This window comes from Danio rerio, chromosome 3 (genome assembly GCF_049306965.1).
Source record: "Danio rerio strain Tuebingen ecotype United States chromosome 3, GRCz12tu, whole genome shotgun sequence".
Lineage (NCBI taxonomy): Eukaryota > Metazoa > Chordata > Actinopteri > Cypriniformes > Danionidae > Danio > Danio rerio.
In genome coordinates this window covers 14,607,932-14,631,891 of record NC_133178.1, presented here as the reverse complement: position 1 = coordinate 14,631,891, position 23,960 = coordinate 14,607,932, and the positions used below count along the sequence as shown (strand labels likewise).

At 37.1% G+C, this 23,960-nt stretch overlaps 1 protein-coding gene and 1 long non-coding RNA gene across 51 annotated transcripts in view; one reads left to right on the top strand and one right to left on the bottom strand.

Annotated features, from left to right (window-relative positions):
- Positions 1–23,960, top strand: part of LOC137490042 (uncharacterized) — an 846,477-nt gene that overhangs the window by 7,999 nt on the left and 814,518 nt on the right. The window lies entirely within an intron of this gene.
- mapk8ip3 (mitogen-activated protein kinase 8 interacting protein 3) overlaps positions 1–23,960 on the bottom strand; it is an 88,546-nt gene that overhangs the window by 28,337 nt on the left and 36,249 nt on the right. For 19 of the 50 annotated variants that reach the window (XR_012396612.1, XR_012396651.1, XR_012396668.1 and 16 more), the window contains 8 exons: positions 22,209–22,266; positions 21,981–22,133; positions 14,977–15,034; positions 13,407–13,555; positions 10,614–10,670; positions 9,005–9,175; positions 7,501–7,660; positions 4,596–4,646 (listed from right to left, as the gene is read on the bottom strand). Coding sequence is in view for 36 of the 50 variants with exons in the window: in XM_073935067.1 (XP_073791168.1) it covers positions 4,596–4,646; positions 7,501–7,660; positions 9,005–9,175; positions 10,614–10,670; positions 13,407–13,555; positions 14,977–15,034; positions 21,981–22,133; positions 22,209–22,266 (857 nt within the window). In the remaining 14 variants the exon portion in view is untranslated. 50 annotated transcript variants of the gene reach the window in all.

Genomic DNA, 23,960 nt, shown 5'->3' with positions numbered 1-23,960 from the left:
CAGGGACACGTTGGAGGACCGCGCCCCCCATGATGCGGGTGCGTCACGCTTGCTTGACTATCTCCTCATCGGGGGTGTTGGTAAGGTGCAGTCATTATGGCGCTTTCAATGGGCTCCCAATGCGTGGATTTTACAAATCAAATCCACTTATAGTGCTGAAGTTCCCCCCGAAGGGGAACGTTCGAGGTTACTAAAGTAACCCTTCGTTCCCCGAGGAGGGGAACGGAAGCACTATACTCCGTCGCCATAATGACTGTCCCTTAGCTGTTGAAAGTCTCTTCAGCTTAAAAAGGATAGCGTCTGCTGGCGCCAGGTGAGTTATATACTCAGTTGATTGCTTATGCCGCTCACCTGCGCAGGCTTGCGCTGCCAATTCATTCTTAATTGGCCCGTTCAATACTCTTTCAGACGAGTAGCTTCTGAACCGAACCTCCCAATGCGTGGATTTTACAAATCAAATCCACTTATAGTGCTTCCGTTCCCCTCCTCGGGGAACGAAGGGTTACTTTAGTAACCTCGAACGTTCTGAAGGCAAAAAGGGATCCAACCCAGTGCTAGTAAGGCGTATCTAATAAAGTGGCCGGTGAGTGTATATCACTTTTATTATTAAAAGCTTTTATTAAACACTTATAGTAAGCTAGCAAACTGAATGTAATTTTTAGACGCTTGTATTTTAATTGAAATAAAGTGAAAAACACAGCAATTACTATTTTAAAAGGTTATTACCTAAACATCAGTGTTTGTGACCCACTAAAAAGGACAGTTCATCCAAAAATAAAATCCTCCTGGTTTACTCACTCTCACTCAAGTGGTTGTAAACTTTTATGTATTTATTTCTTCTGTTGAACATAATAAATCAAGTTATTCTGAAGAATATCGGGGGGAAAACAGCCATTGACTTCAATAGTTGGAACAACAAAAATACTATGGTTAACCCCCCCTCCAATAATACTTTCAAAATATCTTATTTTGTGTGAAGAAATAAACCTAAACAGTCTGGAACAAATGGAGAATGACTATTTTCATTTTCTGAGTGAACTACTTAAATCAGGGGTGGGCAAACTCGGTCTTGGAGGGCTGGTGTCTTGCACAGTTTAGCTCCACCCCTAATCAAACACACCTGCTTATTGACCTTATTCTAAAATGCGGAAGTGCGCCTGTTTTCGCGATTGTCTTAGAACTTCCGATTCAGTCGCCTATGGGAGAAATGACTAGGAATAATAAACGGCAGAAAATGGCCAAACTACTTCCTCAACAAACAAATGTTTGCATGACTACACAGACCAAGAAGCATAATATAATAAGAAAATATTAAATTGCAACATCAAGCAGCGTAACGAGCAGTTGTTAACGTCAAAAAATGAATGAAAGTGAATGTGACCGGAAGTCGCGAGACAAAAAGATTCAAATGGCAGCGCCCACTCGACAGCTGAGAATAAGGTGAATAGATTTCTAGTGATTTTGAAGACGCTGATTAGCATGTTCAGATGTGTTTGATTACTGTTGGAGCTAAACTGTGCAGCACACTGGCCCTCCAGGACAGAGTTTGCCCACCCCTGCTCTAAAGTTAGACAAATATTGCTGCTATTGGACAACATAATGTATTTTTGAGTTGAGAATGTAGAGGGTACTTATGTATACCTTTATAGTCAGTTGCATAATGTGTCAAAATTGGTTAAAACTGCAGTAAAAAATAATGGTACAGAACTTATTTATATTATACATACTTCTAAATTCTGGTGTTGATGACTTTGAGTAGACTTGAACTTTAAATGTAAATACTGAACAACGCTGCTAACTCAATTTATTATAATGAATGCAGTTAAAAATCAGTGTCTTGGTTTAGTGTATACATTTCTTGTTCTACCTTGTAGAGTTGTTTACTTCACTTCACCCTACCCATTCTCATAACGTTTTGCACTACTGTTTATCATCGACAGTTTTTTCTACTGTAACTAGTTGTTTAGTGTGATTTGTATTGAAAGGATACATGTTTGCACTGAGAAGTGAGATGCACTCAATCTCATCGCACATATATATAATGTACACTGTATATGTGTACAGTGACAATAAAAGTCATTCTATTCAATTCTATTATATAAATCAACATAGAAATAAGCTTGTTAAAACATTTTTCTGCAACAATTTCGAATGCAACTAAATAAAGCATTATTAATCTAATGATTATATTTAAAAAAAAATTGAGATATTTATGAATTAAACTCATCACATAGCATCATAACATGCATCCTTTATGTAAGTTTATCCTGTTTAACATTCATTTTGAAATAAAAGAAAGCTTTAGTGTTTTTAACCTCCCTCTAAATCAAGTAATCTTACAACAATCTGCTGCAATTAATCATAATTATTGAATGGATCACTTACAAAAAAATACTCTAGTGCAGCGGATCCCAACAAGGGGGTCCAGGCTGAAGGATTCGGATTTCTGCTTTCCAATCCGTCTCATCATGGACCAACGTTTATCCTTTTCATCATCCTGTTTCTCAGTATTTAACTGTGAATTGATTTGAACTAATGAATAAGTTAAAACTGCTTACTGCAAGAATGTTCTATGTCCTTTTTTCTCTTTGTGCCTGTCTATTTTAACTTTGTTTTCAGGAAACACACAAACCAGGTCATAGGTCATGGAGATCTCTCTCTCTCTCCCCATACAGAGGAGAAGAAGACACCTGTTCTAGTTGTCCTGATATTGCCTATAATATTATAGCTGTTTGATTGATCTGTTTTTGAGTATAATTAATTTTAATGTAACTCCTTTTTGTGTGGAGACAGACTGTGTGTAGTAAAGATATTGCAGCAGACTGTTGATGGAAACAGTCTTGAACCAGCCTGATAACACAGCTGAATGTACAAGAAACATCCTTGAGTCTTTAACACAGATGGTCGTTTGTGTCTATTGTTTTCCTGGTTTAGCTTTTTACAGGTCGGAGATCAGCTCCTAATTACTTAGGGCGACCTCACCTCTAGGCATCAGGCCCCCATTCATATCTGGAGACAGATACAATGCTTTCTTTGATGCATGCATTAAGGCCATCCATATCTGGAAGTAGATACTATGTTTCTTTGACGCATGTATTTAGAATTGTCTATTTCTGTTGTAACCAATGAGAACTGTTTACCTGGATCCCACCCTTTCTGGACTTGTGTAAAGAGTATAATTGTTCGATTGTTGAAACTGTAAGCAGAGTGGCCTAGGAACTCATTGAGAGTGTTGAAGCTGGCTTCTGCGAATGAAACTGCAAACTATCTTCAGTAAACTTAATTTATTTTTTTTAAATCTCTGACTCCGGCTCTTCTTCATCTACCAGACTGGTCATTCTTTGGGTTAAACTGTAAACTATCCCTACAAGGCCCACAAAGGGGCCTCAGTGAATTCTGTCGGGGGTTGCGTCATATTTTAATTTAATTTCAGCATTGTACAATTAGGAGAATGATCATGTTGCCTCAGTTAATTTGACCCCCTAGCTGACCAAAAAATATACACATTTGTAATTCGTCCTCAACAAAAAAGACAGAATCTCACTGATTCGCCTTCAGCAGCTAATTCTAATGACCCAAGCATACTGAACCCAGGTGAGGAAGCTCCAAACATTTCACGTTGCATCACTGGCAATACTGGAAACACGAAATACCAAGGTATTTACCTGAACTATGGTTCTATTCCATTTTCCAAAAACAAAGAGTCCCCGACCCAGCCACAGTGTATTATCTGCACCATAGTTTTTGCTAACGATTTTGCTAGCATGGGGCCGTCCAAATTATGAAGACATTTGCAGACGACTCATCCCCAATAATGCGATAAGCTCAGAGCATTATTTGAGCGCAAGACAAAAGAATAGCTAGTCACAGCTAGTCACAGCTACTGACATGAAACTTTAAAAAAATGGCAACTAATATAGGGCCAATTTAAAGGCCAAAGGCTTCAGTTTTTCAGTTACAAATGGCCTACTAATGCTTTGCTTTTATATTTCACATTAGGCTATTATTTGTGCATAAACATATCTAGACGTAGTAATAAACACACCATTTGTTTGAAAACAACATGTTTTGTCATCATTACTGCAAACTCATATAAGCAATAATATGATTAAATGTTGAGGGGGGCCTTACAATATTTTCAGGGAGAAAAAGGGGTCTCAGGCAAATAAAGGTTGGGAACCACTGCTCTAGTGGTACTACAGTGATATAAACAGATGCTACTGCATATTAAATGCTAGATGATTATCATAATCAATTAACAATGCATTTAATGTTCGCTTTTAGTGCAAATGAAATGTGTTTCTGCCAATAAATGTCTTGTAGGCACCTAACCCTAACCACTTAACAATTAGCCATATGCCTAACATATCCCAAATACTCTATTTCACTTGATTGGGTTGCAAAAAATAGTTTAAAGCAAAGCATGACGGCAGCTATAAATACCACAGAGATACCTAAGGATGGATGAAGCTGGTTTTATCAGTGCTATATCAGTTTTCTGCTGCGTCTACGCTGTGATTTGCTGACTGATGCTGACTCAGGTTAGGGACAGGGCGGAGAGGGTGGGAGAGGTGCATGCTGGTTCTCAGACTTGCCTGGTTCCTCTTGGCTGTGGCATCTGGAGCGCTGTCCGCCTGGCAGCCGTTCTGTGGGAGATCACAGTTAGAGCAACCCTAACAATACTGCCAGTTAAGCAGACCCATGAAACACACTTCCAGACTAACCATTGCACCATTACTAACACTCATACAGATGCAGTTATTTAGACTGAGCTTTGATTTTATGTTTTAGGCCCATTACTGGTTAAAAGTTTGGAATTAGTATGATTTAAAAACAACAAAAAAAACTTTTAAAAGACTTTTCTACTTACCAAGGGTGCATTAAATTGAGCAAAAATACTATAAAAACTATGGAATGAGCTATTATGCAGGGGGACTTTTTCCAATCAGCCAGCTAAGGCACTTCCCGGCAAACTGGCATGCCATTATGAAAATCACAAGGTTTATGATCTGGTTTCTTTGACAATCAATAACAACGTTCACATGGACATCAGTAATTTAATTATTTGGCTTTATTAGCGGTGTAGGACAGAGGGTTTTTCAGAAATGCTAGATGAAAGCTTAGTGTGGACGTGGATCGTTTTCGTTTCAAAATGCCATTTTAAAACTAAGACACATTAGTGTAAACAGGGCCCAAGTGTGCATTTTTCTGCGATGCCAGCTCAGCATCGTGATGTCTATCGGCCGTCGACAATGGCATCGACCATACCCTAGTATATTGCTACTCTTTTTAACAATTTAATGTGTCCTCGATGAGTAAACACACTTTTAATGCTACTTCTGAATCATACTCCATCACAGTTTCCTCAAATATTATATAACCCAGCAGTTTTCAACACTAATGATGATGATAATAACGTTTCCTGAGCAGCAGAAAATCATATGAGAATCACTTCTGGAGGATCATGTGACACTAAACAATAGAGAAAAGATGCTGAAAATGCAGCTTTAGGCACATATTTCCAGTGAGCCTGGGTTGATCATACTGATTGGTTAAAATAGTAGGTCTTATTTAACTGTTGAATGCATGATAAAATGCCACAGCACTGTATTTTCCTTCAGATTTTAACATTAATTGCAGGTTTGCAGCAAAGCAAGCAGAGACAGTACACAAGTGGACACTATTTTGACTTATTCAGTATAGGGAGACCTGATTTTAACAAATTAATAAAGTAATTCACTGATCAAATAAAACATGACAGTGTAAGTAAACAAACTATTAGTTTTTTCTATAATTTACAGTGCTCAGCCTAAATGAGTACTACACCCCTCACAAATCCCTCTTTTTAATAATGATGTTTTCTACAGGATGCTTTATAAGTAGATATGTGTGCATAATATACATTAGATTAATCATTACTTTATCCAAAACTGGAACAAATCTAACAAAGAAGCCAACAACTTAAGATCAGTCTAAAAATGATTCAATCAGAATTAAAATGTTGGGGAACATATTAAATAATATTGAAATAAACAGAGAAAAATGCATAAGAAACAATTAATTTTTTAAATTTTGTAGTTTGTATTTTCTTGCTTTTTCTTATTGTTGATCTTTCTAATCCTAATGATGTTAGATGAACAAACGCTTATTTTAATGGACATAACTGTTTAATAAGAACACACCAAAAAGTATATATATTCACTGAGAAATGGATTAAATATATATATACATTTTTAATAGGAGGTGTTACCGAAGTACCTTAAGGGCAAGTCATTTCACTGGGTGGCCATATTCGAAAAGCCTCTCGGCATTCTGTCTGTATGGGGAAACATGAAATTCTCCAAAACTGTTTCCCGAGCTTACGATTACTTTACATATTTGTAGTCACCAATAAAATTAAATATCAAATGCTTGATTTTTAAACATTTGAATAATGCTTTTTTTCAGGTTGCCCGAGCTAATGTGCATGCGCACTCGAAAGGAACAGGATCACGACACTAACCTCATTTATGATTGTTCTACATATTATTATCCTTTGGATAATGATCGACAGATCGCGCTGCTCTTCTGAAGTAATTCACAACTTGGTTTAGATGGTGAATCTCCTCCAGAAATGACAGGGACTCTTTGTTTACAAGTTTGTGGGCGTTTTATAGTTGCTGTCATGTGATGTGCGTTTGACAGGACGTACCTCGCGGGCTTCATTCCCCACATTGACCGTACACTTTTCCCCATTCAAAACTATATGAGTAACATGTCTTGTGTATTCTAGAGTCTTTCCCTTAAAAAATGTTAGTTAACTGCCACGTTTGCTAAATTTTAAACTTTCTTTTATTTCTTTTTATTAAAATAACTTTTTTAACTTTATTTTATTAACCATAAATTATTTAAAAATTTTTAATTAACAATAACAATGCAGTCACTGAATTCCTGCATCATTATTTTTGGGACTTTTATTTTGTAGATTTACAAGCTGAATTTATTTTACAACAAAATGTAAAAAGAAGACTTTATGACCATAATTAATATACTGTAGTTTAAGCAGATGAGCTCTCGTGAATTCATGAAGATTCATGAAGATTCCATTCATGCTTCTGACATTCACACTATATAGGACATACTTTCTAAGGGTTGTATAGTAAATACAAATTCAAATCTAGTACCTACTGAGTAGTAGCCAATTTTGGACGCAGCCATAGAAGAAAGAAACTTCCAGGTTTTTGTGATAAGGTAAGTTGTAGCTAAAATCTACAGAACACCGGCCCTTCAGGACCGAGTTTGGGCACCATTGATCTATTTGCTAAAAGTTTTAAAAACACAAAGAAGAAAAAATGTTGACTTTTTTGGTAAACCACTGAAAGGAACAAACACCCCTCTTTACTCCAGATTTCTACTTTTATGAGAAAGGTCACTCTCTGATACAACAAAAGCACTCTAGTCTCTACATGGAGGTGATTACAATTTTGTGTTGTATACAGAGGTCAGCAAAAAGGCAGATACCTGTTTGAGACGGGATGGGACGCTCCAGCCACAGGTCTGCATAGGGCCGTCCTTGCGGCGCATGTGTTCGCGCACCTGCCGGTACTGTTCTCGCCGCTGCTCTCTGCGGGTACAGAGTGCTGAGTCGCTGAGGAGAGACGCAACACCATTAACGGGCATTCTACAGGACGAGAGAAAGAGAGACGCAGCCGTCGGTCAGCCAAAGAGCCACAAATTCAGCCAGCCAGCAGAGGCCAAAGAGAAATAACACAAACACATACAGGAGGAAATGAGGATTGAAATTAAAATGATAATGGCTTCATTATATATATATATATATATATATATATATATATATATATATATATATATATATATATATATATATATATATATATATATATATATATTTATTTATTTATATAAATTAAATTCTGAATTATTAGGCCCCCTGTATATTTTTCCCCCCATTTTCTGTTTAACACATTTCTGAACATTATAGTTTTAATAACTCATCTCTAATAATTGATTTATTTTATCTTTGTCATGATGACAGTAAATAATATTTTGCTAGACATTTTTAAGGCACTTCTATACAGCTTAAAGCGACATTTAAAGGCTTAACTAGGTTCATTAGGTTAACTAGGCAGGATAGGGTATTCATAGGGTAGTCATTGTATAACGATGGTTTGTTTTGTAGGCAATCGAAAAATAAATACAGCTTAAAGGGGCTAATTATTTTGACCATAACATAGTTTATTAAAAATAATGAAAACTGCTTTTATTCTAGCCGAAATAAAACAAATAAGACTTTCTCCAGAAGAAAAAATATTATCAGAAATACTGTGAAAATGTCCTTGCTCTGTTAAACATTATTTGGGAAATATTTAAGAAAGAAAAAGGAATTCAAAAGGAGGCTAATGTATTTTAGTAGCATGACAATAATATATTGCTTCGGCAAACTAACTGAAAAAAATAAACATAAATAAAATATATTTGTAGTGGAAGATATAAAGTTACAAAAACTAATGCTGCAATGACTTTTTTTAAACCTAAAAAAGAATATACAGGTTAATCAAAACAAAAGAAACAAAAAAAAAAACTTAAACCTAAATTAAAATAGAAGTTATTTATTTTGTTAAAATAAATCTAAACAGTAACTTGACTAAACCCCACAGCCTAAACATAGTAATTATTAAATAAATAAACCTTTTTCTAATTTAGATTTATTCATCCTAAGCTTTATTTTAAACTTCAAGTTAAAGTTCACAGCTTTTAGTAGTACTGTCATTCAAAAACAACAGGGGTCACTGATAGTCCCTCAAGCTAAGTAAACATGTGAGTGTGCAACAGCTAACAGCCAAATGCAGCATTAGCACACATTAGCATTTAGCAGAGTCAGCTTGCTAGAGCAGAAGACAGAGAGAGAGAGAGAGTACACAATGTGGACACAGTGTAAGCAGGGCTGTGTAAATGTGAGGATGAACAGGACAGACACACAGACAGAATCTCATGTTCTCCTTACTCTTCCGGCAGGAACTCTCGTATGCAGGTGGAGGTGGAGATCTGGCACATGGTTTGGGAGCGTCTCTGGTTGTAGCCAGCCGGAGACGGAGACTTGTAGTGAATGTTGACACTGGTGTAGGGCCGCTTTACTGGAGGAGGACTAGCCGATGAACTGAAGAGACGAGCAAAGCTGGAGAGAAACAGAGAAAAGTGAAGGAACAAGGAGAAACAGATGACACAGAACCACAAATGTGGAAAAGTAATTTTTTTAAGGAAAAGCCATGAATATATATATTTTTAATGGCAAAAATCCTTAAAATGTTACATACAGTACCTTGTTCTTTGCTATTTTGTAAATTTCTCACTGTAAACATATCAAATCTAAATTTCTGGTAAATATGCATTGTAATATTGTACTAGTAATATGCATTTTAATATGCATTGCTAAGAACTTCAACTTAAAATGCAATTTTTTTTTTCATTATTTAATGCAATGATGCTGTCATTACATAGACAAAATACATATATAAACCGTAAAGGATATGGACGTAGCATCCGTGAGGTCACCCATAGGTTTCTGAATAATGCGAAAGAAGCTACAAGTAGGCGTGGCTAACCGTCACCATTTTGTTTGCACGTCATCGCGTGAACGAAGCTACAGATGCATTCTAGCATTTTGCTTCGATGGGCTTTTTTGGGAGAGAAATGCTTAATACTTCATTTCCTGCGACTTGTTTGTGTTCTGACCACATGTGCTTGGTTGTAAACTATATCAATAAAGTATTTAGTCTTTGAAAAACACTGTTGTAATACATCAAGCCACTAAGCATTGTTCTTATGACGTTTTTTTACAGGAGGATTGTGGAAACACTATAATAGTCAAAATATAGTCTGTGTTAGTAAATGCAAGACTATTTATGAAATCAAGGCATAACACTGTATGACAATGCTTCGGATGACTGTTCTAGAGCCTACAGCTAATCAATCTGTCACATTCTGGAGTGCTTAATAGGTCTAAAAATATATATAAATGATAAGGGATCTTAAATAAAACAAATACATTTATAGAGATGAATTCTAAGTGTATAATTTCACTCACCTGGGAAATGGAGGCCACTTGAATGGTTTGTGAGCACAATTAAGTGCACACAGCATGCCATATTATCTGATAATTGTAAGAAATAATTCCAAAAGACAACTGACTGTGTAAAGCCACATAAAACAAAACATTGATTTATGTATTTGCCGAGTTCAGCAGCTAATCAGCCGGAATCAGCTGAGGTGAATTGAATGCAACTAGCAAGGACAAGCTGTCAATCAAGTGGCCACGCCCTCAATTATGCAGACTTAATATAAATGAAATGGACGAGTAATAAAAAAAAAAAATCACCCCCTCACAGTTGTCATGAAAGGTAATTTTAGCTATATGAACCAAAATTGTTCTTTGTACCAGACTGTAAACACCTTTTTTTTCTGCTGTAAAGTTGGCCATTTTAGCCATGGGGTCAATATAAATCTGCTCTATTTTGGAGTCAGGACTAGCAGAATTTCGATGAACTGCAGTTTCAGTTACTTCAGTATTTGCTTCACGAGGAAGAGCGGGAGTTTGCCGCTTGAGTAATACTCACAATTGCCAGATGATGGATTTCTTCTTCTCTGGTAGAGGAGGACTCTCTCGAGACGCCCTGTGAAAGTGAAATAGACAGAGACAAGATGAAGCCATACTCGTTCAATTTTCATACTATAGTAAGTAAAATGTATTATGCAAATGTGTACACTTGCAGTAAACCTAAACTTTTACAGTAAAAAAAACTTAAGTTTTAAAGGTGCAGTATGCAGGTTTGACACCCAGTTGTTTAACTAGGTGTTGCACTACAGGATTAAAACAAACGCAAGTGCAGGTTGCCAGATTAACAACAGGAGTGAGTGATTTAAACCGTGTTCTAAATAAAATTTGATAAAAGGGATATTCTCCATATTATAAGGAGTTTTTGTTCTAACTAACACCTTGAATTGATATTCAATCTCAGATGCAGAAAAGCTAGTCCATCCTTTTATGACTTCTAGGCTGGACTACTGTAATGCACTGTTTGCTGGCTGCCCAGCATTAACAAACTTCAATTGATACAAAATGCAGCTGCCAAACCTCTTACCAGGTCTAGAAAATATGATCATATCACCCCAATTTTATCCTCCTTACACTGGCTGCTTGTTAAGTTTCGTATTGAATTTAAAATATTGCTTCTTAAATATCAAGCTTTAAATAATCTAGCTTTTGTTTATCTAACCGACCTTCTGTCTCGCTACAATCCAACTCGCTCTTTAAGATCTCAAAACTCAGGGCTTCTGGTAGTACCTAGAATAGCAAAGTCAAGTAAAGGAGGTCGAGCCTTCTCATTTATGGCTCTAAACACTGGAATAGCCTTCCTGATAACGTCCGAGGCTCAGACACACTCCCAGTTCAAAACTAGATTAAAGACCTATCTGTTTAGTAAAGCATACACTCAGTGCATCACTTAGCGGGTTTCCACACAGATTTCTACATCTTGTTTATATACACTATGAACAGCAGCTATGCGAATTATTTTCTTTATTCATTATTTCCACCTGGGGATACTCATCCCGAGGTCCTCAGATTAGGCGGAGTCACTGATTGATCCAAGACCAGAGACGAGATGATCCCAAGGTGTCCATATCCTGGACCAGGCCGTATCCTGAGCTGCTGCTGTGCTGTTGGTCATACGGGAGTGGAGAGCATGAGACTGATTCCTGTGACGCTCCAGGGACAGACGTGTCTTCGCTGTGGCCAGCTTCCAGCCTCCGCCGCTAAGATTGCAGCTCTGCACAAGACGTTTGGCCAGCGGAGAAATTGAAATGGTCAAGTCCAACTGAGTCTGGTTACTCTCAAGGTTTTTTTCTTCACTCCTGCCACTTGGTGAAGTTTTTTTTCCCTCTCCAATGTCGCCACTAGCTTGCATGGTTTGGGATCGGTATAGCGATGGATTAATGGATTTGCTGCTTAGTGTTTAGGCCCTCAATAGTGACTAATAAACCACATTTAACTGAGCTGAACTGAACTTAAACACTAAATACTAAAATACACCGTTCCAATTTACTATCATCTTTTATGTGAAGCTGCTTTGACACAATCTACATTGTAAAAGCACTATACAAATGAAGATAAAATTGAAAATATATTAGAAACGGCTTCTATTTCTCACAGATAAACAACAGAAAATGGACAATGATCACCTCAGGTACATTATTCAGTGTTAAATGCTAATAATGTGAGTTTAAATGGCATTTTACATTACATCACTGAAAGCAGCAGCAGATAGTTCACCTCAGATCTTGAAAATAAAAAACGTTTGTATTGAATTTTAGAACTAAACACATATCGGTGATTTAGCCAGTACATTTAATAATGTTAAAGTTTGATATGTATTAATTACATTATAAACATCACCATTTCGTGAGTGAGTGCATATTCTGTGCTTCTGATTGGCTGTATTCACATTTCTGTCGTGTTTTGTCTGGTGCAAACAGCCAAATTGCTCATCACTGCGTATCTCATCATGAAACGTGTTGTTAGGACAGGGGGTTACAATGTCACCTGCTCACCTAATGTTTACGCTCATAATATATATATCATTTGCTAACTAATAACCTCATGTAGAACTGAATCGGTCTCATTTTGGAGTCTGCTACTGTCCACCGGAGGTCACATTTCAGTCACAGGCGAATGCTTTGAGAGCCTTTCTGAATGAATGTGTGTGCGTATTAGCCTTGGTGTATAAACTCGGAACTAGCACTCAGCTGGCGTAACTTTGTTTAGTTGCAGCAGTTTCATTCTGTTCATGAGAAACACAGTGTTGAGAAGCCTTTACGAATAATTAACCGTGACGAATTAAAGCACGGTTAATAGCGAAATTGGTTAATCATTGCATCCCTAGACATAGTTATTTTACAGTGTAACTTATTATTTAACTTCTAAGTAAAATTAATTACATGCACTTACTATATGTTTGGGGTTTGAACGTGGGTTAGGTTTGTTTAGGTTTATGTATATAAGGATGTTTTGTTACATTATGATGGAATAATCCTTTTTTTACACCATTTTCAACTTTATTTTATGAATATCATGTTAACAAAGTCATTTAGATGTGCTTATGTATCACATTTTGTGCATACACTTTATTTTAAGCTGATGTAGGTATTAAAGTGTAACTATTCATTCAACTAATAAGTAAAATTAATTAATTACATGTACTTACTATATGATTGAGGTTAGAATGTGAGTTACTTTTAGGGTTAGTTACATGTAATGATGCATGTTGAACTGTAACTACTATAGTAATAGTGCATCAAAAGTGTAACTAATTCATCTTAAATAAAAGTGTTACCAGGTTAGATGACGTTACCTGATCATCTCGGTCCAGCGCACGGCTTCCTGAAGCTCCATCAGTCTCTCCTTGTACTGGTTGCGCTCCATCAGCACTCGGGCCATCTCCACTCGGGTAAAGCGGCGTCTCTGCGTCATGGTCACATCGTCCTGCAGTGGAGATGAGTACTGCACCACAGAGCCAAATACCAAAACACAGGACAACACGGCGGCAGGAGAGCGGAGGTTAGTGCATCAGGCCATCAGCATTAAAAGCAAGCTTACTGAAGCATGCAGAGCGGGTTCAAGCTTTACTGCACACTGCGTTTTAATTAAAAGCTGTCAGAGCATATGGACAGGCCTGTGGAGGTGATTAGTAATAACATTTTTGACTATGTTTGCACCTGGCATCTAATATACGATCCAATATTAAAAGTCATAAATGGTATTAAAATGAGACAATGCAAGCAAAAACAAAGACTAAAATTAAGTGGTTTTTCCCTCTGATGTTAAGAAAACATACAGGCGCAAAGTCTAAAGCGCAAAGAATAAATGAGCAAAAGCATCATGAGTGTGTCCGAATCCACTTTTGCTATTATAAGGATTGAAAAATACAGTTTGTGCCCTGGCACATGGTCTGACAGGGTTGTGCTTATTCACTTAATGAGTTATGGGTGTGTTTTGAGCATAGCACGTATAAAACCAATCAGTCTCATCTAACATGGCCTTTAGGAGTCAGTTGCGTCACGCCATGGCACATTTGCTGTTTATGTGGCAGACTTTTTAAGTCAAAAAACTGAACTCCTTTACTTGCGAGAAAACCGTTAAACATGTCATCTGCAGCACGAAGATAAAGAATGAGCCTCTTCCATTTGGCCTCTTAACTCCTTTACTTTTGTGGATACAGAGACAGTGTTGTACTCACTGCACTGAAGACATCCATTAGCCTACATATGGAAATTTGTTTGTTAAGCGCAAACATTTGTTCCAAAACTATTTCTAAATACAGTTCTAATTTCGAGCATAAATAAATTTCCTTGTTTTCTTCTTCTTTTATTGTTTAAGTAGTTCTTAGACCAAACTAACCAATGGTTTTGTGCCAGTGTTTGAGCATATAGAACTCACCAGCTAATTCCCTGAAGCACATCTAATATTTTGTGCATTTTTAAATGCAGGTCTGATATTTTGTGCAGATTATATTAACGATTTTGCACTGAGAAAAATGTTGAATTATTTAAATGACATGCAATTAATACCCATCAGTATTAGCCTTTTTTATATCATTGCCAAAAGCTTCAAATGAATTCAATATCAGCCAATTAATAACATAAAAAAATACATACTTTGTTATTTGGGCCTTCAGTGATAAGTGAGCATGTAAGTCATGTTTTTCACAATGCATTCTGGGCACTTTCTTCTCCCTAAAGGACACTAGGATCTCTCTAAAGTATTATGTATATAAGCCATGCTGTTAAAACGGAGCTAAAACAAGATGTTCTTGGAGCAAACATAATTAAGTTTCCATCATTTGACACCAGTGTAGCAGCTCAGCAGTTTCTGGAGCACAGCAAAGGTGCTTAAATGGGACAGAACAGAAGTGTTTTACTTACATCCTCTCCACCTTCGTCTTTAGAGTCCTGAGATGCTCCTAATGCTTCAGCTCTCAACCTGTAATGAAAGAGACACATTCAGACTTTAATCAGAGAGCAGTCACGGGGTACTTTTAGACTTAAAAACACATCACTGTTCACAAACCATAGCTGCATCCCAAATGTCACTCAATCATTTAGTGTAGAGTTTAGAGTTGTCCCAAACAGAACACTAACCTTTTTTGGTAACACTTTATAATAACTACACACTGTGAAACATTTATTACGCATTCGCATCTAGTGAATTCATTATCTGTTAAGCATTAACTCTACATTAATAAACTTCAGTAAGCAGTTTATAACTGCAGTTACAAACGCTCTATTCTTGACTTTTAAGGACATTTATAATGTGCTTAATAATGGTGCTTTCATAATGTGTGAGTGATTTATTTTTCATGACTAAATTAAGTATTGCATTATTTACAAACCATTTGTATTCAAGAGTATTTGAAGGTTTTATGATCATTCAGAACGAGCAAGTAAATGATTAATAAACTATTCAAATCAACATTTATGTATTTTATTAATCAGGCATATAGTAATATATATGTATGTGTTAAATGCTTTATTAACACAACTTCATGCAGTTTTGTAACCTAAAGTGCGGACTAATTATGCTTCGTAAATCCCTTATAAATGACAATTAAAGGCTGAGTATTAAATGAACAATAATCTTTGCAATCCTATCTTAAAATGTAAAATGACTATAAAATTACTGTAAAAATTGGATACAACAGAAATATATTAATTTAACAATATAATATGATGCAACATTTCAATGTTATTTAGCGATGTTTAAACTGCAACGTAATTTGATTTTAGATAAGGCTGCAAAGATTTATTTTTCTTTTGATACAGTTTCTTTTGTGCATATTCAAATAAATAGAAATGAATAAAGTTGTTTATTTTCTTTTTTTCCTGTTTGAAATATGTCAACACAGTCAGTGTGATCATGCAACTTGGCGATAATAGCACGTGGCCGCTCATGAAAATTAGGTTTCGGCTGTGACGTACGATGAGATCTATCCACAACGACGTCTTTATCGAGGTGTATAGCATCCTTGATAAATTTTTGAGACTGCTGATGTGGTGGAAGGAAAATCTTCAGGTATTCCCAGGATTCTTATATTATTACAGCGCGATCTCACTTCAAGATCCTCACATTTATCTTCCAACCGCTTAAAAAAATCCATCTTTTCTTGAATTACGGTGACGTCGTCAGAACAGATGTTCCAAGTCCTTAATTGTATTTTTCATAGTCGCCACATCGGTCTGTACTGTGACCATAGTAACAGTTATTAGAAAACTCTGCTTTTACAGCTTGCAGCTCACTTTTTATGGTTGAGAGATCGTCGCCCAGAACAGTTTGCAACTCCGAGCGCAGAATACCTGCAGTGCAATGTCATTAAGTAGAGAGGATAAAAGCTCAGATTTGAGAGATGTGTTGTCGGCCGGGGGCTCCGTTTGCGCCTCTGAGCTATCTGAGGACCGAGGAGATGCAGGAACAGCAGAAAGTGCAGGCCGCTGATAAGACGATGACTGATTGGCAGCCTTACTGGGTTTATTCTTCATTTTTCAATGCAAAAATACGTAATTTCGATGGACATTAAAAAAAACAAACACTTGTAGGCTGGGTGGTGGAAGCAAAATATGCTAAAGATTGAAATATTGATAAATGTACTGCAGGAGCAACCGCGAACGCGACTTACGCCATAGCTGCTCAAACCGGAAGTCCTGTTTGAAATACAACCAATCCTTTAATTGTCATTTGTAAGGGATTTATAAACCATAACTAGTCCTGACTTTAGATTAGGCCACAAAACTGGATGAAGTTAAGCTAATAAAGCATTTACTGGAACTATTAGTATATGCCTGAATAATAGGAATTATAAATGTTAATTTGAATAGTTTATTAATCATTTACTAACTCGTTCTGAATGATCTTAAAAAAACACCAACAATTCTTAAATTACTGGTATGTAATTAATACAGTACTTAATTTAGTAATGAAAAATAAATCTTTATAAAGTATGAAAACACAGTCATTAAGCACATTATAGATGTATAAACCCTAAAGTTTTAACCTTCAGCAGTCACAAGACTGGAACCTGAGGTTTAAGGCAGAACTCATGTTTCATCACAAAGGGGCAAACAAAACTGACATTTAGCCTACAATCCTTGCACAACATATACTTTTATCCGTTTCTCTCTCTTTTGCTAGTAACCAATTTTAACGTGATATTGTAAAAACCAGATCTAAGTTTGGCAGGAACGGTTAGGTTGAGTAGAAAATGGGGCGGGGCGGGAAGCGGGTAAACAATGGCGGAATATACTACGGGAGCAGTCAGGTGTAGAATAGTACCTTGCCAGAGGGGGGAAGAGCAGGACTAAAAAAATTGTTCCACACAAAGCTCTACCTGACAGCTCCTACCCAAAAGTGCAAGTGTTGAATGCAAAAAGTGTGTTCAACATTGCACACATATTTTTTGGGGGGTTGAATAAGTCATATTATGAAATAGTTAGTACATAATAGTACATGTCACTCCGCTGCTCATCCGTTTGCACTGGCTGCCAGTTGCTGCTCGCATCAAATTCAAAGCTCTAATGTTTGCCTACAAAGCGACTTCTGGCTTTGCTCCTTATTTGCTCTCACTTCTGCAGATCTATGTGCCCTCCAGAAACTTGTGTTCTGTGAATGAACGTCGCCTCGTGGTTCCATCCCAAAGAGGGAGAAATCACTTTCGCGAACGCTCACGTTCAATCTGTTCAGTTGGTGGAATGAACTCCCTAACTGTATCAGAACAGCAGAGTCACTCGCTGTTTTCAAGAAACGACTAAAAACTCAACTATTTAGTCTCCACTTCACTTCCTAATCTGCAATTGCCTCTCTGGATATAAAAAAAAATAAAAATAATAATTACTAAATTACTAAAATATTACTAATACTTTCCTTCTTAGACTGTACAGACCTGAAACTTGCCTATAGCACTTATCCATTGTTGCTCTTATAGTTGTGTAAATTGCTTCCTTGTCCTCATTTGTAAGTCGCTTTGGATAAAAGCGTCAGCTAAATGACTAAATGTAAATGTAAAATGTAAATGTAGTTGAAATAATCCTATTACAATATGCATGCGCTTTGGGACACACCTCGTGATTTTGCCTTTAACTGCACTGTTAAACTCTATAGGGCTTTTCACACTAGAGATCTGAACCACAGGTAAACAGAATTTCACACTGCTCATAATTAAAACATAGTTAACAATTAATGGGTGTTTATTCATACATTGAAGTTTCTTTGTACAATACTGGATTAACAAATATTTTTGCCATGTTTGCAATGTCAATATCATTGACTGGACAAATGCAACATGTGACTTGTAACCAGCTCTAGAGTTGCACAGTTTTATATGATGCCAAGTGCTAGAAAGCTTCAGCAAGCTAAGTAGAAATTAAATGGCCTTCTTCACTCCAGTAGTATTTCATTACTATTTGACATGTGGCCTGAAACCACTAAACCAGACGAAAGAGTAATTGTATAAAATATGAGCTTAAAACTGATAGAATAAGCTTTCTATTGATGTATGGTGTGTTCAGATAGGACAATGTTTGACAGATACAACCATTAAAAAATATTTAAAAAATTCCCCACATTACAATATGGAGAAATGCACCTTTAGGTTGTCCAAATTAAGTTCTTAATGCACATTAGTACAAAAAAAATAAGTTTTGATAAAATTGCGATTGAAAACTTTCAAAATGTCCCCATGGAACATGATATTTACTTAAATTTCTAACAATAATAGGCATTTTTACAAATATGCTCATGCAACTTAAGACTTAAAAACGTTTGTGTTCCCGGGTCACATATTTCATTTTAAATGCCAAAAATGTGTTTAATACAATGCACAATGCAAAGCCAGTCAGCTACAACTAGCCATAACATTTTAACGCTCCATTGTTTCCCACTGCACATGTTTGGCACCACAATGCAGGGTTAACAGCGTACAAATGAAGATAATCCTGCTCTGGAGCAGGGTTTCAGGACGCAGAGTTAAATAAGTTTAAAATAGTTCAATATTTTCCTGTTTATATCATGCTCATCTATCCATATACATATCTATTAGAGTGTAATGGGTCACAATAGATCAGTGATACGTTTAGATCATGACCCATGGTTGGGCATGCACATGACCCATGGATTAAAAACTTTTTATTTTTACTCATAGTAAATTAATCCTAAATTTGTAATGATTCCAGTTGTGGCACTTAAAAGCTTTCTTAGGTTATTAAAGGTGTTTTGACAGTCACAATCAAAGTTGTAGCAGTTAAATTGTTTAACCAATAGGTGGCGACAACCAGCCATCAAAAATGTCTCACTGAATAATTCTCCAAAAATGATACATCTAGTAATGAAAGCTTTTTGAGTGAGTTATTGAATTAATGAGGTTAAAAAAATAAATGTGTTGTTGTACATGATTATAATGTTCAATTTATACATTTAGGATGATCAGCAACAGTAATGAAGATCGTTTTCACAGTATTAAATATTTGAAAAATGTTTCTCATTCAGCTGATTATTTATTGATCTTATTTTTATTAAAATTACAGGTTCTAAGTTATGCTTTTAAAAACCAAGTTTCTTGCAACACTGTTTTTGTAATAAATGGAAAGCAAATGACATATGACTCCTCCCCATTTTCTGATCCGATAAATGGTCCGATCTGTGACTCAAAAAGAGTAATGTGGTCCAAACCATGCGATTTGTAGTCCATTACATCACCAATAACTATGCAGGACTCGCATACGCTTACTGATAAAAAAAACAACAACAACAACAGGACATTTCTATGCTTGTGTATGCTCTTATGAATTAGAATATTTTAAGTTATTGAGTTTATTTTAAGGTCTTCGAAAATTACTTTAATAAAATAATAAATAATAATTACAAAGCATTTTCCGTTTCAGTTTCCGTGAAGTGCATACAGAATTTTTGGTTTGTTTTTTTTGACACAAAATGTTTAATTTCGATGCATATATAGCTCTGTGTTTTTTATAGCACCACATATAGGTGTGGTATACATATTACACCAATTTTTTTATTATTATTTATTCATTCATTTTCAACTGCTTTTCTGGGGCCGGGTTGCAGGGGCATCAGACTCAGGAGAGAACCCCAGACTTCCCTTTCACCTAGACACTTCCTCTAGCTCCTCCGGGGGCAATCCGAGGCGTTCCCAGGCCAGCCGAGAGACATAGCCTCTCCAGCATGTCCTAGGTCTTCCCCAAGGCCTCAAGAAACAGATTTCAGAGCCACCTCAGCTGACATCTCTCGGTGTGGAGGAAAAGCGGCTTCACTCCAAGCTGCCCCCGGGAGACAGAGCTCCTCACCCTATGAATGAGAGTGCGCCCTGCCACCCTGCAAAGGAAATTCATTTCCGCCGCTTGTATTTGAGAGCTTGTCCTTTCGGTCATGACCCAAAGCTCAAGACCATGGGTGAGAGTAGAAATGCAGATTGACTAGTAAATCGAGAGCTTTGCCTTTCGGCTCAGCTCCTTTTTAACCACAACGGACCGATACATTGACCGCATTACTGCTGCCGCTGCACCAATCCGCCTGTCAATCTCACGTTCCATCCTTCCCTCACTCGTAAACAAAAGCCCGGGATACTTAAACTCCTCCACCTGGGAGGGACTTTCCTCCAGCCTGGAGTTAACAAACCACCTTTTTCTTGTGCACTACCATGGCGTTTGACATGAAGGTGCTGATTCTCCTCCCAGCCGCGTCACACTCCGCAGCAAACCTCCCCGAAGCATGCTGATGGTCCATGTTCGATAAAGCCAAAAGAACAACATCGTCTGCGTATAACAGATGAAATCCTGTCCTCGAACCTTTCTGACCAAAACTATAAAATATAAATATTCTGAACGAATTGATGACAAAGGGCAACCCAGCCGAAGTCCAACAGGGAACCAAACCCATGCTTTGTTAATACAGAGACCAGACAGCCCTTAACAGAGCGCCTCTGACCCCATACTCCCAGAGCACCTTCCACAATATGCCACGAGGGTCCTGCGCTTTCTCCAAGTCCACAAAACACATGTGGACTGGTTGGGCAAACTCCCATGAACCCTCGAGCACCATGGTGAGGGTATAGAGTTGGTCCAGTTTACCAGGGCCTGGATGAAAACTGCATTGTTCCTCTTGTATTCTAGGTTCAATTACCGGCCGAATCCTTCTCTCCAGTACCCTGGCATAGGCTTTCCCCAGGAGGCTGAGGAGTGTTATCCCCTATAGCTGGAACACACCCTTCGGTCTCCCTTCTTAAAAATGGCAACCACTACTCCAGTTGCCCACAGGTAATGTCCCCAACCTCCATGCAATATTGTAGAGATGTGTCAGCCAAATAGCTCCACAATATCCACAGACCTGAGATACACAAGGTGAATCTCATCCACCCCCGCTGCTTTGCCATTGCGGCACTTACAAACTACCTCAGTTACCTCAGCTCGGGTGCTAGTTGAGTCCACACCTACATCCCTAATCTCTGCTTCCTCAATGAAAGACATGTCAGTGGGGTTGAGGAGATCCTCAAAGTATTCCTTCCACCATCCGACAACATCCCCAGTCGAGGTCAACAGCTCCATTTTTTTTTATTATTATTTATCACCTTTAATGGATAGGACAGTAGAGAGTATTGACAGGAAAGAATGAGGAGCAAAGAGAAGGGAAGAATCGTCATAGGACCTCGAGGCGGGTATCGAACTTGGGTCGCCGTGAGCACAGGAGGAGTGCATGTGTCGACATATTACACTGATTTTTTTATTGTTTCCAAATTATATATATGTGAACACAAAACTTAAACACAGTAATACGCAAAAACTTACAATACACAATATATAAAAATAAAACATGATCACTGTCGTCTGGCTTTAATCGATTAATGCAAACACAAGGAAACACACACCTCTTCAGCTCCTCCTCCAGTTCCTTCACTCTCTGGTCCACTTTAGTTTTGGACTGTTTTACCGATTCCAGCTCCTCCCGGAGAACCTCCTGTTCACTCGACAGCTCGTCCACTTTAGCAATCAGGTCATTCTTCACAATATTCAGGGCATTCCTATACACGGCAAAAATGACTGAGGTAAAACCAATGGACTCATATGTACATGTGCAATAATAAAACAAAACCTACTTGGTTTCCAGTAGCTGTTTATTCTCAGTCAGTAGATTTTCCACTTCTTTCCCCATTCCTGTAGAAATACACAGTGTTAGCAGAAGAAAGCATTCATTTTGTTTTTCAAATCTCAAACTAAGAGACAAACTGATTGAAAACGACATCCTGATTGTTTGATATTACATCACATTGACTAAGAATTACAATAATTACTTCAACATCTATTATTACTGTAAAAACAGTCAGTAAAATCAGCTCAGCTCTTAATTTTGACAAAAGATTAAGCTTCTGATGTTTCATTTAAATCTACAATGCGAAAAATCACAGGCTAACTGACTTGATAAATAATGATTCGCATGAGCCGTAAAGCCTTGCATCTGAAAGCACAGCGCTGAGCAGCCGGAGTTAATAGGATTAGAAAAAGCAGAAGCACATCTCATCAAAGCACAGCTACAAATCAAGATGGAGTCATAATGTACAACTGACAGCAACACGAGGGGGGAAAGGAGGCTGTGAGCCTTACCAAAGAAATCATCCCGGACTGAAAAAGAGAGCCAAGGAGGAAACAGGGGAAAGCGGAGGCAGCCAAAAGACAGGAGGCATTAATGTGAAGAAAGATCAGATGATTAAGAGAAAATGATGAAGAAAAGAAGAAGATTAAGAGAAGAGAGAAAAAACAAATGGACAGGTACATGTTAGATATTTGTCATCACACACATACAAATACACGCACACACATAAAAAAAATTTGTAGCTGTCTTACTACAAGTATTTTTTCGAAGGAACACTCCACTCTTCTGTAAATATTATCCTTTTACAACTCCCTAAAAGTTAAATAGCTGAGTTTTACCATTTTTTTATTCATTCAGATGATTTCCTGGTCTGGCGGAGCACTTTTAGCTTAGCTTAGCATAAATCATTGAAACAGATTAGACCATTAGCATCTAGTTAAAAAAAGTTATAAGTTAATAATAATAATAATAAGATTTATAAGAGATAATTTTACTTATTAAAGCTTTACTTTTCTGTAGTTTCATTGTTTACAAAGACAACGATAGAAAATCAATAGTTATTATTTTCTAAGCTGTTAACTCTTATTCAGATGTAATAATCAAGAAATTGCTGATGTACCATGGCTGAAGCAGGAGTAATATTATTATATGTTACATATTACAATACTGTTTACTAGTAACCTAGCTGTTAACTTTTTTTGGCAAGATGCTAATGATCTAAAACAAGTTAAAAGTGCTCATGGCAGACCCGGAGATGAGCTGAATGGATTAGAAAATGATAAAACCCAACTGTTTAACTCTAGGAGAGTTGTAAAATGAGAGTTACTTTAAATATTGCAGACACTCAAAAAAAAAAAAAAGTTTCTACAAAGACTAAAACACATTAAAACGTATAACACTTTCTCCTCTAATTTAATCTTTATTTACGAAAAAAAATGTATATTTTTTTTCAGCCCCACAAAAACCCTGTCAAAAAAACAGCCTTTATTTAAAACAGAAAGACCTGTAATGCTGCGTTCACACCAGACGCGGAAGAAGAGTCAAGCATGAGTGATTTACATGTTAAGTCAATGCAAAGACACGAATAAACATCCTGCGGCACTATACACTGGAATAGCGTGGCGTGAATTAAGCATTTTGCGCATTTGACGTGCTTAACGCGTGTTTCGGTCAAGTTCGAAAATCTAAACTTCAGAAAACATTCTCACCGCATTAACCAATCAGGAGCTTGCTCGTGTGGGGGCGTGATTTTGACTTT